We start from the raw sequence: 19148 nt of genomic DNA, 5'->3' as shown, positions 1-19148 counted from the left end.
ATAATGGTGTTCCTATAGTAGTCTTTAATTTCGAGACGAAATTCCCTAAAGTAGGGGAGACTGTAACAACTCGGGTTTTCAAACTAATATCTTATATCCGTTACCCGACCCGTTTTATGTTCGGAAAAATTTTATTAATAAATTATCGCGCTAATCAAATATTTAATATTTTATCTTTAATTGTTTTTATATATATTCAATATTCTTTTAACTTTGATTAACATACACATTACACCTAAGATGTTAGTTTAACCCTCTTTGTATCCACAACTAAATTATAGGGACCAATTTGCAAAAACGTGATTTAAATATTATATTCTTGTTTTGAATCCAAACCCAACCCGTTTTCAAACCCGTCCAAGATCCAATACCATAACCGTTTTTGTTTCTTGTACCTCAAACCTCCGATTTATAATTGGAAATGATCACAAGATTGTTAATCATGCCTAATGCGTCTTCACCGACAGTCTAATTGTAGAAATAGATCAAGAAACAAACTCGTATATTATTTTAACCCAACCGTCTTTCTAAACTCATGATATACTATCTATACTTGTTAATAATTCAATTCAACGTTTATACACCTTCTCTGGATCTCTGCGAACGTAAACCCTCTGTTTAATTGTACTATCTTCACGTCCAAGACCTGTTTTAGATCATTCGTTGGCCGCGGGTTTCTTGTAGCCGTCCACCAGCAATTCATTAATTAAGAAATTCTTTCATCATGCTAACGATATTCAGATTTAGGGTTTATGGTGATTTGGGGGTAAATCAACTGTCCGTTTATATAATTTTGTTTCTGGGTATAAGCAACTGATTTGTGTAGAACAGATGGTTGTGTATGCGGGTTTGGATATGGTGGTCGCGGGTTCGAACCCGGCCACCCGATTTTCAGTTTTTATTTTCTTATTAGTTTGGTTAGTTATTATAATCTAAGTTTAATAAATGATAAATTATATAAATTATTAGGTAAACATTTCTTTTACTAAAACCGACATCTTGTAGTTTTGTTCTCGTCAAATCTCGTTAAAATGCTTTCGTTTACGTGGGTGTACGTGTATATATATATATATATATTATAAGTATATTTTTAATAATCATAAATCAACGTTACTTTATTAAAACCCGAAATCAATATTGGTGTTTTCTCGTCGTTGAGCGTCGTTATAAGTTTGATTTATTAGTTATATATATATATATATATATATATATATATATATATATATATATATATATATATATATATATATTTAATAAACGTATTAAATAGATTTTATTAAAAGATTCAAACTACATATTTATTTATATATTACTACATATTATAACTAAATAATTACGCATTATTATTATGATTATCTACTTATCTATACGTTAGTATCTTATTCATTCAGGTAATTATAAGTATGTTTTACATCATTTTTAGTTATCTAAATTATTAGCTTATAAATTTGATTATATATCTTTCATAAAGTAAACAAGGGTATTTCTATAAAAATAATGACTTTAATAAATAAATGTGAAGCAATGACTCGCTATTATAAGTACTACTCAACAATGACTCGCTATTATCCAATATTAATAATGTGTGAGCAATTATTACATGTGTGAGCAATTATTTACGTGTCATGTATTAATAATGTACATCACTAGAAATTACTCCCCGTGAGGGCAATTTGGTCAACACATGACAATTAATTAGCAATTATTCCCCGCAAGGGCAATTTGGTCAAAACAAGACAATTAATTAGCAATTATTCCCCGCAAGGGCAATTTGGTCAAAACACGACAATTAATTAGCAATTACCATGTTTCATGCAACTTTTGCAAAATTCAGCAACTAGTTTCTTAATGACAGAATTCTACTTGTAAAACTAGTCTATTCCACTGATCATAGCATCTCAATTAATTTACCAAAAATCATCACAAAAGCATACATGTATTAGGTTTCCAGAACGTATTTTATTTTATTTTTATTCCACGTATGTTTCTCACAATGATCAAAACATTACAGCAAACTCATAACAGTCAAATTCATGCGCAACAGAATGTTATTTGAAATTCCCGTTAAATGAAAAATCCAATAAATGCAAGACCACTTGGGTTAGGTTCCTAACTCAACAAGTCAACTTCCAGAAGTGGAACCAATCCAATTGGTCTCGTAGTTCATGAGATATAACATTTACAAAACAACCTAACAGCAGGTCTAACAACTCAGCTTTGCACAACGTTTTTGTAAAATCATAAAGGTTAACTTTTACACGTCCAAAAATTGCAAATTTATATTCTTTAGAAACTAGACTCAACCTAGTTTACTGTAGTATCAATAATCTCAACCAATTTTCACATTTACACCCTGTTACAGTCAATTGAACATCAACAACACAATCTGTCCAGAAACTGTTTGCAACAAAACTCAACATATTAACCATCTATAGACCACAATTCATGCATATAACATTCTAGACACCATAACCATTATTCATGCATATCAATCACACCATACATACATGGTTAGGGTTTTTATTTGATCTCAAATCAAAGACACAACAATTAACATGTAATAATATCAATTCTAGTTATCAAATCATCGTCAATACATCATCAAATCAAACAAATCATATGAACACATTATATGGAGATTTTCGGAACCTAGGGTTTGTAATTAACCCATTAAAAATCGAAATCAAGTATAAAGGATGCATAGGATAGTCGTTTATACCTTCCTAGCACCTTAATCTTCAATCAAACTTGAACAATCTTGATTGTATGTGTGTGTATGAAGGCCGATCGCAAGGGGGGGTCTAGAGGATGCCGTCGGGTTTGGGAGGAAGAGAGGACAGAGTTTAGGGTTTTGGTTAATATTAATAATAATAATATAATACACTTTGGCCCCTTAACTTTCAAATGTTACTTTTCTAGCTTAATTAACTAGTTCTAGCACATTGAGTTAACGTTTATAACAATGTTATCACATAACACATAAGTCTAACACATAATTATCACATAATTATTGTTTTGACGTTTTTCGTTTATTCACCAATTGTTTGCGTCAACCCGTTTGCGTTTCGGTGCAATTCCCGAAAGACTACACATGTAGTAAGTGTCAAGCGTCATTTAAAACCTAGTTTAAATGTAATGAGGTGTGCGTTATAGGTTCAGTGATCTAAAGTTTGAATTGACGGAGTTGAGTTAACGGAGTTAACCTGAAATTGACGATTGTCACATCATTCCCATGTTAGAGAATTTTCGTCCCGAAAATTTGAGTCAAGTCGTGATGAGTGTCTGAAAAAGTAAGAAAGATATTTTCAGTTTGTCATATCATCCCCTAGTAGAAAGAAATTTCGTCCCGAAATTTAATTCATACCTCCGGTGATTTCTGACATTTTTTCGGGTTTCGCCGTTTTCTGTGTTTGGTCAGCCCTTCAAAAAGCTGAGGATACTTTTTCATCATTTGATCCTCGCATTCCCACGTGAACTCCGGTCCACGTCTCGAGTTCCAACGAACCTTAACGATTGGAATTTTGCTGTGCTTGAGCGTTTTGGTTTCCCAATCCAAAACTTGGACTGGTTCTTCAATGAAGCTTAATTGTTCATCAACTTGCAGTTCATCCAAAGGGACTACTTGGGTTTCATCAGATAGGCATTTCTTCAAATTGGATACGTGGAATACATTGTGTACGCCACTGAGTTCCGTTGGTGGGTCTAGTCGGTACGCCACCGGACCAATGCGCTCAGTTATTCGATAAGGGCCAACGTATCGTGGGTTGAGTTTGTTTCGCTTCCCAAAGCGAACCACCCCTTTCCAAGGTGAGACTTTGAGTAACACTTGATCGTTCACTTGAAATTCGAGAGGTTTTCGGCGCTTGTCGGTGTAACTCTTTTGACGATCTCGTGCTGCTGCCATGCGGTTTCGGATTTGAACAATCTTTTCCGAGGTTTCGAGTACCAGTACTGGACCAGTGATTTGGCTGTCACCCACCTCTGCCCAGCAGAGAGGTGATCGACACTTCCGTCCGTACAACGCTTCAAACGGCGCTGCTTTAATACTTGCGTGGTAGCTGTTATTATACGAAAACTCTACCAAAGGTAAGTGAGGTTCCCAACTTTTTCCGAAATCCAACACACATGCACGCAACATGTCCTCTAAGGTCAGAATAGTTCGTTCACTTTGCCCATCCGTCTGAGGATGGTATGCTGTGCTCATATCAAGGCGTGTGCCTAGGGCACTCTATAGCGACTTCCAAAAGTGCGAAGTGAAACGGGAATCTCGATCAGAAATAATTGAGACAGGCACTCCGTGTCTAGACACTACTTCCTTCATGTAGACGCGAGTCAGTCTTTCCATTTTGTCCGATTCCTTAATCGCTAAAAAGTGTGCCGACTTAGTCAACCGGTCAACGATCACCCAGATGGTATCGCATCCCGTCGGTGTCTTAGGTAAACCCGTGATAAAATCCATTGAGATGTGTTCCCATTCCCACATTGGAAGTTCCGGTTGTTGCAGCAAACCAGATGGTTTCTGATATTCTATTTTGACTCTGGCACAAGTCAAGCATTTGCTCACGTAGGTGGCAATGTCGGCTTTCATATTTGGCCACCAGTAAAGTGCCTTTAAGTCATGATACATTTTATCTGAGCCAGGGTGGATAGAATATCGGGACTTGTGTGCTTCGTCCATCACCAGAGTTCTCAACTCTCCGTACCGTGGAACCCAAATCCGGTTCTCAAAAATATCGAACCCCGTCCGATCTGGTTTCAAGTTGCTTGTTCATGCCCCGCATGAGTTCCGATGGAAGATTATCATCCTTCAAAGCTTCAAGTTGTGCATCGCGAATCTGATAGGGTAAGCTGGCATGAATCGTGAGTTGCAATGCTCGCACTCGCCTGGGTTTATCAGTTTCTTTTCTACTGAGGGCGTCGGCCACCACATTGGCCTTGCCAGGGTGGTACTTGATGGCACAATCATAATCTTTAAGCAGCTCGACCCAACGACGCTGTCGCATGTTCAGCTCCTTCTGATCGTAGATATGTTGGAGACTCTTGTGGTCGGTGTAAATGGTAAACTTGGTACCGTACAAGTAATGCCTCCATATATTAAGGGCAAACACCACAGCTCCGAGTTCCAAATCATGGGTCGTGTAGTTTTTCTCGTGAATCCGTAGTTGTCGAGAGGCATAGGCTATAACCTTCTCGAGTTGCATCAGCACACAACCGAGACCTTGTATCGATGCGTCACAATGTACCTCAAAATTCTCTGTTCCCTCGGGGAGGGATAAAATAGGGGCGCTACAGAGTTTGGTTTTCAATAGTTGAAAAGCGGATTCTTGCGCGTCTCCCCAATTGTACTTAGTACCCTTGTGAGTCAAAGCGGTGAGGGGTTGAGCAATCTTTGAAAATCCCTCGATGAAACGCCGGTAGTAGCCGGCCAGTCCTAGGAATTGCCGCACCTCAGTCAGGGTCTTAGGTGCTTCCCAGTTTTTGATGGACTCTACCTTACCGGGATAGACATGGATACCGTTCTCGTTAATCACATGTCCTAAAAAGTGAACCTCGCGAAGCCAAAATTCGCATTTCGAGAGCTTAGCGTACAGTTGCTCCTTCTTTAATAATTCCAGAATTATCCTCAAGTGTTCTTCATGGTCTGCCTTGTCCTTGGAATAGACCAGGATATCATCAATAAACACAATCACAAACTTGTCGAGGTACGCCTTGCATACTCGATTCATGAGATCCATGAATACGGCTGGTGCGTTGGTTAAACCAAAAGGCATAACCGAAAACTCGAAGTGTCCATACCGTGTTCTGAAAGCCGTCTTTGAAATATCTTCTTCGCGTACTCTTAGTTGATGGTAACCAGACCGCAGATCGATCTTCGAGTAGTAACTCGATCCTTGGAGCTGGTCAAACAGATCATCAATTCGGGGTAAAGGATAACGGTTCTTGACCGTCACCTTGTTCAACTCCCGGTAGTCGATACACATGCGGAAAGTCCCGTCCTTTTTTCGGACAAATAAGACGGGGGCTCCCTATGGCGATGAGCTAGGTCGGATAAAACCTTTATCCAATAGATCTTGCAACTGAGTGGACAGTTCCTGAAGCTCCGCCGGTGTGAGCCGATACGGGGCTCGTGCTATGGGTGCTGCACCGGGTGTCAACTCGATTTGGAATTCGACTTGTCGTATAGGAGGGAGTCCAGGCAAATCCTCTGGGAAAACCTCCGGAAAATCTCGCACAATCGGTATCTCTTCAATTCGCTTCTCCTCCGCGTGTTTCTCAACAATCTGCGCCAAAACTGCCGGATGACCCTTTCGTAGATACTTCTGCGCCTTCATGAGGGTAATGACGCTGGTGGTCATGCCGCTTCTCTCGCCCCGGATCGAAATGATCTCGCCGGAAGGGGTAGTAATGTGGACTATCTTGTCGTGACATATAATCTCCGCTCGGTTCTCGGATAACCAGTCCATGCCGACCACGACATCGAAACTACCAAGCGTAAAAGGAATAAGGTCGATATCAAAAACACGACCTGACAGTTTTAACTTACATCCCGCAAGTACATGAGTCGTTTCTACAGACTTTCCGTCGGCTAATTCTACTGGAAACTTAGCATCTAACGGGGTTGGAGTTAAGTCTAAGAGTTGACTAAAGGCTTTCGACACAAAACTCCTATCAGCTCCAGTGTCAAACAATACAGAAGCAAAACAATCGTTCACAGGGAACTTACCAGTCACCACGTACGGATCATTGCGGGCTTGACCCGACCCAATAACAAAAGCTCTTCCTTTACCATTGCTTCCACCACCACTGCCACTTCCATTACCTCCATTGTTGTCGTTCTGTTTCAGCTTAGGGCAATCTTTCTTAAAATGGCCCTCTTGACCACACTCAAAACATCCCTTAGTCGTCATAGGTGGTTTAGGAGCACCCTTTGCCGCAAGGTCTCCTCTCCATTCCTTTGCCTGGTGACCCATCTTTCCGCATCTCTGACACTTGACACGGTCACACGGCCCAGCATGATGATAGTTGCACCTGTTGCACTTCGGATATTTCCCAGCGTAGCCGCTCGAACCCTGCCCACTACCGTTGTTATTGTTGTTGTGACCCTGATTGTTGAAGCTCCGGGTGAATTCGGGCTTTCGGTAGTGTTGCTGCTGTGGGGGGTTCGAGGATGAGGATCTGGTATTGTCAAACTTTCTCTTTCCATTGCTCGGGTTGTTGTTGCTGTTGTTGTCTGTACACGGGTTGTCACGGGCTTTAGTGGTTGAACCCCTAGGTGGTAGCGCACCTTGGGTCACTGCTTGATCCGTCAGTTTGTGAGCTAACCGGATCGCTTGTTGAATCGTGGCTGGTCTGGAAGCCGTCACCATGCCCTGAATTTGCGGTGCTAACCCATCAATAAACATCTCAATTCTCTTACTCGGCGGGTCTACCATCCGTGGACACGTCACATATAACTCGTGAGAACGGGTGGTGTAGGCTTCGATTTCTGAACCCACCATCTTCAATGACCAAAACTCGGATTCCAACTTTGCAATCTCCTCTCTCGGACAGTACTCTTCTCGCATCATGTTTTTGAACTCCTCCCAGTTCATAGCGTTAGCCAGTTCCAATCCAAGGATCTGCACGTTTGAATTCCACCAAGTGAGGGCAGAATCTTCAAGTGTTCCAGCAGCAAATTTGACCCTACTGGCAGGGGGACAATTACACATCTCAAACGCCGATTCAGCCTTCTCAGCCCAACGCAGGAAGCCTATAGCTCCCTCAATGCCCTTAAACGAACTAGGCTTGCAGTCAAGGTAATTCTTGAAGGGTAGACGTTCCAATTGGACCTCCAGCTTGGTTCTGTACATGTGCGGCTAGAGCGGCCGTCGCGTGGTCGTTCAGCAGAGTTTGGAGTTCTGCTGCAGTCAAGTTGATGTTACCACGTCCGTGTCCAGCGTTTCTTCTAGCCATTTCCCTTCCATCTAGGTGTTATCATCCTTAGATGTCATCGTCTGAGGACACCTCTGAGTGTTCCTCTGGCTCAGCCGGTTCCTCCTCCGGTTCCTCTTCGGGTTCCTCCTCGGGATCTTCCTCGGGATCCTCCTCAGGCTCTGCCTCAGGTTCGGCTGCATTCTGAGCAATTTGCATTTGTAAGACATCGCAACGCTATAAAGCTATCTCGGTTCGGGTCCTTGCTACTTGGAGTTGCTCTTGCAAGTCTATCATATCGGCTTGCATCTTTCTCATAATCTTCATCTGTTGATCACTAGCCTCTTGCATTTCCTTCATAGCCGCTGTCATGCGGGCAATTTCCTCCTTAGTCTCAGTTCCATCTTTTAACAGTCCGAAAACGTTCGCTCTCGAATAGCGCATGTAGCCCACATCACGCTCCAAACAAGAAACAACAGCTGCGAGCACACGCTCTACAGGTGTGGCGATGAGGTAGGTAACTGCGGTTCCTTCCCATAAGCATGAGTCATCGGATCGGATGATGATGATGGTGGCGTCGACATCCCTACAGGTAAGCCGTGTATGCGCGCGCGTATGAGTGAAAGAGGTAAAGAGATAAGATAAGAAAGACTACACAAACTTATGCAGTGCGTATCATTATAACTAATGGGTTGTCGCGGTTATAGTCTAGTATGCATGCAATTTCTAGTTCGCTATAACCAATGGCTCTGATACCAATCTGTCACACCCTCAAAATCCACTAACGGAGTTTTACCGTCAGAGGGTGTGAACTAACAGGATCGGAATCATTAGTTATAATCAAACCATAAAAACGTTTAAATGAAAATAAGTGCGGAAGCGTAAAAACCGAAAGATAAAAGTTGCGTCACGCAGGACGACTCAAAACCCTATAATAACAGTTTAAAATCAGGTTGCATAAACAAAAGCGTTTCAAACAATGCATGATCCTATACCGCGCGCCCGCCTCGGCTACCTGAGAATAACATACTAAAAGTGTCAACACGAGGTTGGTGAGTTCACAAGTTTATCTAAAATAAAGCGTTTAGCGTTTGCGTTCAGCGTTTTGCGTTCAGCGTTTTGCGTTTCCAGATAGTGTTATGTCAATTATATATCTATAGGTAGCTAGCCTATAAAACAAGTATTACTAAGTGTTCGACACCGAAGCTGACTGTTTATCATTTGCCTTGCCACCAGGTCTATCCCGACCATGGTATGTGTTTAGCCAAGATTACACCCACTCGACCTCCAGTCGAGTTTAGCGTTGGGTGGGGTTTGTCAAACCCAGTAGTACTACTCAACAATGACTCGCTATTATCCAATATTAAACGGTTCGATGTGAATGAAGGACTTTAGTTATTGCGTTTGCCACTTAGTCTTTACAAGTGATATATAATCTATATTAACAAAATCTTAAATGCGTTTTCGGAGTATGTTATCTCCCCAAGTGAAAGCGTTTGAAAACAGTTTAAAAGGGGTAAGTGAACTCACTGTTTGCGAAGAATTCCCAAAATAAATCACCAAAGGATGCGCGTCACAGAAAAACTCTCTCTAGCGTTCTAAAACAACAAAGAGATTTTTCTAAGTGTCGGAACTATTATCGAGTCTCTAGACTCGGCACATAATACCTATGCACACAATATGTTTCGTGTTTCGTTTGTGAATCGTGTGTGACTTTAACAAGTACATTTGTGATACATTACATGTGTGAGCAATTATTTACGTGTCATGTATTAATAATGTACATCACTAGAAATTACTCCCCGTGAGGGCAATTTGGTCAACACATGACAATTAATTAGCAATTATTCCCCACAAGGGCAATTTGGTCAAAACACGACAATTAATTAGTAATTATTCCCCGCAAGGGCAATTTGGTCAAAACACGACAATTAATTAGCAATTACCATGTTTCATGCAACTTATACAAAATTCAGCAACTAGTTTCTTAATGACAGAATTCTACTTGTAAAACTAGTCTATTCCACTGATCATAGCATCTCAATTAATTTACCAAAAATCATCACAAAAGCATACATGTATTAGGTTTCCAGAACGTATTTTATTTTATTTTTATTCCACGTATGTTTCTCACAATGATCAAAACATTACAGCAAACTCATAACAGTCAAATTCATGCGCAACAGAATGTTATTTGAAATTCCTGTTAAATGAAAAATCCAATAAATGCAAGACCACTTGGGTTAGGTTCCTAACTCAACAAGTCAACTTCCAGAAGTGGAACCAATCCAATTGGTCTCGTAGTTCATGAGATATAACATTTACAAAACAACCTAACAGCAGGTCTAACAACTCAGCTTTGCACAACGTTTTTGTAAAATCATAAAGGTTAACTTTTACACGTCCAAAAATTGCAAATTTATATTCTTTAGAAACTAGACTCAACCTAGTTTACTGTAGTATCAATAATCTCAACCAATTTTCACATTTACACCCTGTTACAGTCAATTGAACATCAACAACACAATCTGTCCAGAAACTGTTTGTAACAAAACTCAACATATTAACCATCTATAGACCACAATTCATGCATATAACATTCTAGACACCATAACCATTATTCATGCATATCAATCACACCATACATACATGGTTAGGGTTTTTATTTGATCTCAAATCAAAGACACAACAATTAACATGTAATAATATCAATTCTAGTTATCAAATCATCGTCAATACATCATCAAATCAAACAAATCATATGAACACATTATATGGAGATTTTCGGAACCTAGGGTTTGTAATTAACCCATTAAAAATCGAAATCAAGTATAAAGGATGCATAGGATAGTCGTTTATACCTTCCTAGCACCTTAATCTTCAATCAAACTTGAACAATCTTGATTGTATGTGTGTGTATGAAGGCCGATCGCAAGGGGGGGTCTAGAGGCTGCCGTCGGGTTTGGGAGGAAGAGAGGACAGAGTTTAGGGTTTTGGTTAATATTAATAATAATAATATAATACACTTTGGCCCCTTAACTTTCAAATGTTACTTTTCTAGCTTAATTAACTAGTTCTAGCACATTGAGTTAACGTTTATAACAATGTTATCACATAACACATAAGTCTAACACATAATTATCACATAATTATTGTTTTGACGTTTTTCGTTTATTCACCAATTGTTTGCGTCAACCCGTTTGCGTTTCGGTGCAATTCCCGAAAGACTACACATGTAGTAAGTGTCAAGCGTCATTTAAACCCTAGTTTAAATGTAATGAGGTGTGCGTTATAGGTTCAGTGATCTAAAGTTTGAATTGACGGAGTTGAGTTAACGGGGTTAACCTGAAATTGACGATTGTCACAAGCCCTTTCTTTATGGTTGATTGTTTATGTATGTGCTATGATTTAATTGTGTATACTCACAGATAACAGTTTTGCCTATTTTTATTAACTTATATCATTATATATTATTACCATTTTTTTTTGTGTGTCAAAACTGGTGATCTACTCACTCAACATGTGTTGTTGACAAACATATATTTTGTACGCATTTGCAGGTTATAGATCTGGATTGCTCATCAACTGAAGTTCACATAGAGATGGCTTTAGGATAAAACATATACAAGAATAGTTGGTTTTGTATTTGTAATTTTCTTTATTTTTGTTGTATATGAATGTTGTTTGATAATAAATAAATTAATTAGATATTGTCGCTTTATAATTTCATGATAGTAACCTTGTGAGCTGTGACAATCAGTTCGCGCCCCGGCATTTCCGCCGTAGGTTGGGGTGTGACAAATGGGGGCCGCGTACGGAGTACCCGGCGTTACTTAGTTATTCGTTCAAAAAAAAAGAAAAAGGAAAAAACATTAAAAAAAATTAAAATAAAAAATATAATAAGACAAAATTGGTGGAGTTTTCTAAAAAACCCCTCAATATGCCCCGTAGGCTATACGAGGCATATTGAGGGGCTTTTTAGAAAACCTCCATGGTATCCTTTGAAAATGGATGGTTTTTTAGAAATACTGTATCACCTGTTTTTTTTTAAATACCGATTTAAACGGGAAACCGATTTTAAATCCAAGAGATTTTTTATATTTTTTGTGGCCCATATTTTTTAAAATGACTTTTAACATAGCGAATAAATTGAAACAAGTAAACGAAGATTAGTTAATCAACCAATTTTGTATCATGCAAATCCAGTGTTTGTTTATTTATATCTTTTGTAATTGATTAATATCGTATATAAAGTATAAACTTTTGATCTGACTCGACCATTATTCATGTGTGATATTTGGTTCAAGTGTGATGTTCGTTAATGTACTTTTGGGTTATTTTTTGAGTTGAAATTGTATTTAGATGAAAATACAAGGTAAAATATTCAACCCGGTTGAACCTCTTGATACATTCCGGTTCAATCGATTATACCAATTTTTTTAACTAAATCCTGTACGAGTAATATAACGATTTTTAAAACATTGCTCTTATCAGTTTCATTTTTATTTTCACCAACTATTTATACGAAATTATATTGGATCAATTAAACTTTGATAGTATGCGTAGCATACAAATTTATAAGGAGTGTGAGGTCGCCTGACCTTTGTCCACCTTTAGTGGGTTCATAACTTCATATAATGGATCTGTTATAAAATTTTTGTTGAATTTTATATATTAACTATTTCACCCTTAGTTAACATAAATAACAAAAATTGCCAACCTGTTGACTCCGAATTTTTTTACAACAGTCTCTACCGCTAGTCATGTTTTCGCGACTTTAAAACCGATGCACACAACCTTACAATAATTAGTGTATATTATGCCTGAAAATCTCAATTGCTCCCTAATTTTGGTTAACCCCCTCGATTTGCCTCACATGAAAAAAAAAACAAACAAACCCTAAGTCCGCGTATCACTACTAATCACCACCATGGGATACTCGTATCTTTGTGGTGAACATGTGTCTACAACCATGATTATGATGAGGGGTGTAGACAAGTGTGCTTGGAGATTGATCGTGGCAGCACGTGTGTGGGAGAGTGTAGATGACCTTAGGCTTGCTTGGTTTTGTGAAGTCATCAGAAATGAATTTGTGAAGAAGATAGCGTTTTGACCTTTGTTTTTCTATTTTTAACAAATTATTAATTATTTTATACACACTTAGACAAAAATTGTAACATTACAAACCCAAAAATGACAATCAAGGGTTGGGGTGGAGGGGAGGGGATTAAAACTAAGTACTAACTCAATCCATCAATGTTGTTGAGTCACATCAGAACAACCCATCTACTCCACCCGCTCCAAACTACTCAGCATACTACTCGTCCAGAGGGGCAGGGGGAGAGTTCCCGAGTTATTGGCTATTTGGACCAACTACTCGAATGGAACGAGTAAAATGCCCCAACTCTTATACTTCACAAAAAATTGAACGCCCACCTCGTGGGTTTCTAACATCAGGAAAGAAAGGAAAAAAAAAAGAAGACGTGTTCGTGTGCTGTGGTGGGCATACAATTAATGTTTTGACCAAAGGCACCACATGCAAGGAAAGATAACAAAACACGCGAATAAATTAAATCCAAAAGTTGCAAAAACCAAAAATCATTATCCCTCAACATTAACACCAGAACATTGACCAGTTTTAATCACGATTACTGAAACCGCCCCCAATCGATATGTTTTCCAAAGAAACAAACAAAACCAAAACTATGAATCAACATCATCATCTCATTTGCACAATCCCAGCACTGATCAGCTTCTGGATCTTGTTCATCACAGAAGGATTCTTCATGTGATCCTGTGCAGCCTTCGGGTTCTCTTGAAGATCTTTCAAAACCTGCTCAACAAACAAACACATGTAAAAAAACAACATTTTACAAACTTTTACCAAGAGAACACAAAACAAGACACACTTGCGCCATAACGGGATCTGTAAGAATATTCTGAATTTCCGGATCTTGCATAGCCTTCGCCTGCAAACAAATAGCAATTATAGGGAATTAAACACGCAAGATACCATTATACTTTTCTTCAATTAAGAAATATATATTTATAAAACTGTTTTATAATTAACATTGTAGTGGATACCTGTCTCTCTTTTAGCTCATCAGCTGTCAAATCCCCACGGGTGGCTCGGTTAATCTGTTGAACGCAGCTGAAAATAACAAAAAATCAATTGACTGGTCAAAACAGGTTGAACTGGAAAAAAGATTTGATCAGCCGGTAAAGTAATTGGTCAAAGCAAGTCATTTTTATGTGAGTTGAGACAAAAACACACTCAATTGTCCAATTTCTAAAGCAGTTTTGTAAATTAATTAACATGCTACAAAGATAATTGGCACCTTTAAAATAATTATTTTCTATGATCAACTATTAATAAATAAACAGCTCACAATTGGCACCTCTAAAATATACACAAAAAGATATAGGTTGTGACTATACCTCCTGACACCTTCAAGCAACTCGGGATTTTGAGGATCGTGTTTTAATCCCTCCTGGTAGGTCTCTAAAGCTTTATCAAATTCTTTCATGAAAAACTGAATTGCACCTTTCCGGGTGTACCCTTTCGAGAATTTTGGATCAATCTCTATGCATTTCTCCGCATCTTTCAGACCTTCAGGCATCGCCCCGAGTTTTGTGTAGCTCGCGGCTCTATTACTGTATGCCTGTGAAAAAACAAACACAATTTTCATTTAGTAATATTTCAAAACAACCATGTTTCATGAATTGCAAAATATTGTGTGGTATAATCCAAGTACGTATTTATGAATTACAGAATTTTGTGTACTGTAAACAAGCTTCACCCTTTATGTGGGCATATAACCATCAAAGAACTATATCAAGATCCAAAAGTATACCTTTGCATCTTTGGGATTTCTTCGCAAAGCTTCTGTGTAGTGCTTAATAGCCTCCGGGTATTTCTGCTCTTTGAAGCAATCATTTCCTGAAAGTCAATTGTAACTCAATCATCATGAGCAACTTAAAGCAATAAGAAAAGGTTCAATGGTACACTACAAAAGGCCAAGGATAAAATAAACAAAGACGGGGCAAATTAAGGTGTAGACTGTAGAGTAACATATCAAAATGTAATCGGGACAGAACAGACTGGTTCAGCTGGAAACATGCATTAATGACTGCTGCACTAATAATCTAATTTTAATAAATTTAGGAACTTAGGGGTGTAAGCGAGCCAAGCCACTCATAAGTTGCTTAAGATCGTCTCGCTAAAGGCTAGAATCGAGCCAAGCTTAAACAAGCTAAAGCCTAACAATAAGCTAGTTTAATAATATATAAGCTAGAGCCTCACTTATCAAGCTCCAGCTAGCTCGCTAGCTAGCCTAAACGAGCCTATTATTTATACAGATTTTTAAATAACACACTATATATATATATATATATATATATATATATATATATATATATTTATATATAATAAATATTATAATCGCCAAACCCTACTAATAGTTTGCTATTAATGAGAATTTGCAGGGTACGTTTGTTTGTTTGTTTGTTTATAATGACTTATAATATATAAAATTGTGATAAAAAGCTAAATCATATATGTCCTTAATGAGCCAAGCTAAAGCATCAGAAGTAAAGCACAAAACAAGCCGAGCTCGAGCCAAGTGGAATCCGGACTCAACTTGATTCGGCTCGCTACATTCGACTCATTCCCATTTTAGGTTTTTTTTAAACTATTTGACCAAATACAGACAAAACTTAAATATCAAATTAACCTTTTTCGCGCTCTTTTTCAGCGAGTTCAGGATCATAATACTCTTGCTGTTCCAATTCCTTCTTTGCTCTCTCTGCATCATTGAGCTTTTTCAAGGTTTCCGGGTTGCGATGCTCAGTAAGAGCTTTTTGGAACGTCTCAATTGCAGGCTCATAGTCTTTTGAGGTTTTCGCCATTTTAACCAAAGCAGTTCCTTTTCTTGTTAAAGCTCTTGCAACCATCTTATAATCTGACCGAAGCTCTCTTCCTCTCTCAACAGCTTTATCACAATCTTTAATGCACTCATCATACTGCAAATAACAGAAACAAGGTTCGTATAATACTTGCAAACAGACATAATTCAATGCATATATCATTTAAATGACATCCTCAATAAGAGATGTAGCACTTAAACAACCACTTGCATTTGATTCATCCATATGTGTCTCAGCTACAAAAGTAAATCCCCTGGCCCCCCTGCAACATCTGATTCATCCACAAACCCGCGAGGCGACAACTGATGATGTCACGCCACAAAAGACTAAGGAAAAAGAACGCCAACAAAGATATAATGCCCAAGAAGCCTCTTTTTCCGTATGCAGTTATTGCTAGACACGTTATATGTTATTGAATTATTTTAAACTAATCACCTATGCTAGATATGATATCTTAGCAATATTCGCAAAGGTAATATCATATTCAACATAGGCGATTAAAAACATAAACAAAAGTAGAATGCTAAATATATTGTTATTCTCAATCATTATCATTATTATAACAATAACAATAACAATAATACATTTAGCAATCTACAAGAGAAAAAAGACAGACTTCTTGTAAATCAGAAATCTGGATGTGGTCATTTTCCTTTCTGGAACTTATGAGCCACGTGGCATCAGCGGGTGTCAGTTTGATGATGAATCAAGCACAGAAAAGGATTTCCTTTCTTGAAGAATTGAGACACAGTCAGAGTAATAACATGTTAGGTAACAAAAGGTAACAGAAAAAGAAATTCTTCAATATCCAATCTACCACTTTAGTGAAAGAGGGAAATAACCAATGGAAGATAAGAATGATCAGTTCCCTGTACATAGTCATGCGCCTTATATGAATTACGAATCCATTATAAGAGGACGGCATGTTCCAGTTATGGAAATACTGTGCATTCAAGCAAGTGAAAACACTCCTAATATTCCACCCTTGTTAACACCGATATATAAAAACTTTTGAAGTGTGAATGACATCAAATTGAAAGAAATAAATGAAAATGCCTATTAATGGCCTTAACCAGCGACATATTTCGCAAGTGGATTTATGCATATATGCTAAGGAAATACGAGATCAATTAACAAATCTACTTAATGGTGGAAAGAAAATGAAGAAGAACAGAAAAACTAAGTGCTTAAGTACATGTAATTTACTAAACTATGCATAAGGTATAAAGGGTCTATGCATTGAATCACTTAGCTCATAGTACATGCCTATAGAGCATCCTTCTAAAAAATCACAAATCAAGGCGCCATATAAATTAATAACTTTTAAGGTTTTTTTGTTTTTTTAGTATAACCACATTCCAATCCTCTCCGTCATCTCCCCCAACCTTTTCCAGATCACCGTGCATCACCCTCCCCAATGTAACGCATCAGGCTTCGAACACATACCACGTGGTCAAACTACAAATGTTTTGACAAAATGATAAACTACTGACATTAAGCTTTTATGATATGAGAGTTATTCAAACATGTCAACAACTTCCTTTGGACCACTATGGCACCAACCGATCTCTTCACCCTTATCCAACTACGTCGGGACGAGCCAAGTCTCCAATAATATAACTTTAAAAACCGCGAAGGAAAAATATAAAAAGACGATCAAGTACTGTTCCGCTATTCCTAAGACAACTAAGCACATAGCCTACATTTGAACTGCTACAAGAATGTGAAAGTAAAAGCAACCACTTATAACCTAATAACAATCTTAATCAAACACAAACCAATCACAAAATCGGAAGTTATGCACATAAAAAATATGCAAGCCACCAAATTACCACTTTAAGACTACAAACTCCTTTTCTACCCAAAAAAAATCCTTTCTTGGATTGTGAAAAACATCCAAGCCAGAATTTTAATCAACTTAAATCTTATGCTACATTTCACTTAATTACTAGCTAGTTCAATCAACACCTAAGTTTAAAAGTTCCAGTTTTCAAAGCACATACCTTCCCCATCTCCAAGTACACCGCTGCCCTATTCGTAAGAAACGAAATATCCGCATCGTCCAACTCAATCGCCTTACTATACCGCTCAATCGCGGTCTCAAAATCCTTCTTCTTGTACGCCGCATTCCCCGCCTCCTTCTCCTTCTGCGATCTCGCTTTCCTCTCCTTAACCTCCCTCTCCTCCTCCGACACCTCCATCGGCTCCGGCTCAGGTTCTGGCTCCACCTCTCGGGCGTTCGTGTTCGTGTTTGTATTCGTGTTCGAGTTCTCCGCCACGGACTCCGTCCTAACGGGTGAATCCGGCATCTCGACATCATCACCTGGCGCATGAGCCTGCATCTTGACATTCAACAAGACACTAAGCGCCTGCATAATCCTCTGATCCTGCAAATACAAATTCAAATTGCTCGGGTTTCGTTGCAGATCCTTCATCATGTTAACAAAATCCGGCTGCCGCATGTACAGCCGGGTCGATGGGTCAGCCGTCAGCTTGGCCCACATATCCGGCCCAAACGCATCACCAAACAGATTACCCGCCGGCGGCGGCCCACGTGACCTGCCCGAAGCCGACTGAGCATCAGCCAGACCAGACTTCAACGTGTCGTTATTGGGATCAACTTCCAAGCCCTTCTTATAGGCCAAGACGGCTTCGTCGTACTGACGCAAGCCGTGATGAGCCGCGCCGAGGCGAGAATAGCCTTTAGGCCAGTCGGGTTTGAGATCGACTGTCTTTTTGGCATCGGCTAAGGCTTCTGAGAATTGGTTTAAGGAGGCGTAAGCGGCTGAGCGGTTGGAGTATAAGACGTGGTTGGTGGGTGCGAGGTTGATGGCGTCGGTGAAGTGGCGGATGGCGTCCGTGTAGTTGCCGGCGGAGAAGGCGGCGTTGCCCTTGGCTTTGGCTTCGTCGGCCATGTCTTATGTTACGGTGGTTGGTGGTGGTCTGTGATTTTATTATTATTGGTTGAAGACTTGACTGATTTATAGAAGAGAGAGGTTAGGGTTTACAAGGGATGATGGGAAAGCTTCTGGAGAGTTCTGGCCAAGAAAAGAATATTATTTACTATTATTATTAACTAACTAGGTTAAATACGATAACAACGCGAATTTAATCGTTATCCGTTAAGTACCCTAGTTAAGGATTTAACAAGTGAATGTCAGATACTTGTCCGCTCTCTCATCAACACTTTAATACCGTTGAAACCAAATGTTATGGGAGGATTTGTAGTTAAGTCACATAAAACACCAAGTATTTTCCTTATCGGCTTATCACCAATCAAATATGTATTTGTTTTAGTACATAAAAACGTT

General features: G+C 38.9%; 1 protein-coding gene across 1 annotated transcript; it reads right to left on the bottom strand.

Moving 5' to 3' along the window:
• Positions 1-13498: 13498 nt before the first annotated feature.
• On the bottom strand, positions 13499-18792 carry LOC143530041 (hsp70-Hsp90 organizing protein 2-like). The gene is made up of 7 exons (XM_077025680.1): positions 17841-18792; positions 15645-15933; positions 14766-14851; positions 14350-14573; positions 13996-14062; positions 13821-13880; positions 13499-13744 (listed from the first exon to the last, which is right to left on the bottom strand). Exons 1-7 carry the CDS (start codon positions 18750-18752, stop codon positions 13631-13633), a joined length of 1752 nt encoding a protein of 583 aa, XP_076881795.1. The 5' UTR covers positions 18753-18792; the 3' UTR covers positions 13499-13630.
• Positions 18793-19148: the final 356 nt, after the last annotated feature.

This window comes from Bidens hawaiensis, unplaced genomic scaffold (assembly GCF_021521415.1).
Source record: "Bidens hawaiensis isolate Kalapana, Puna unplaced genomic scaffold, B.hawaiensis_p1.1 tig00000636_1, whole genome shotgun sequence".
In the NCBI taxonomy this organism is placed as follows: Eukaryota; Viridiplantae; Streptophyta; class Magnoliopsida; order Asterales; family Asteraceae; genus Bidens; species Bidens hawaiensis.
The sequence above is the reverse complement of the archived record's forward strand: the minus strand, read 5'-3'. Positions and strand labels throughout refer to the sequence as shown.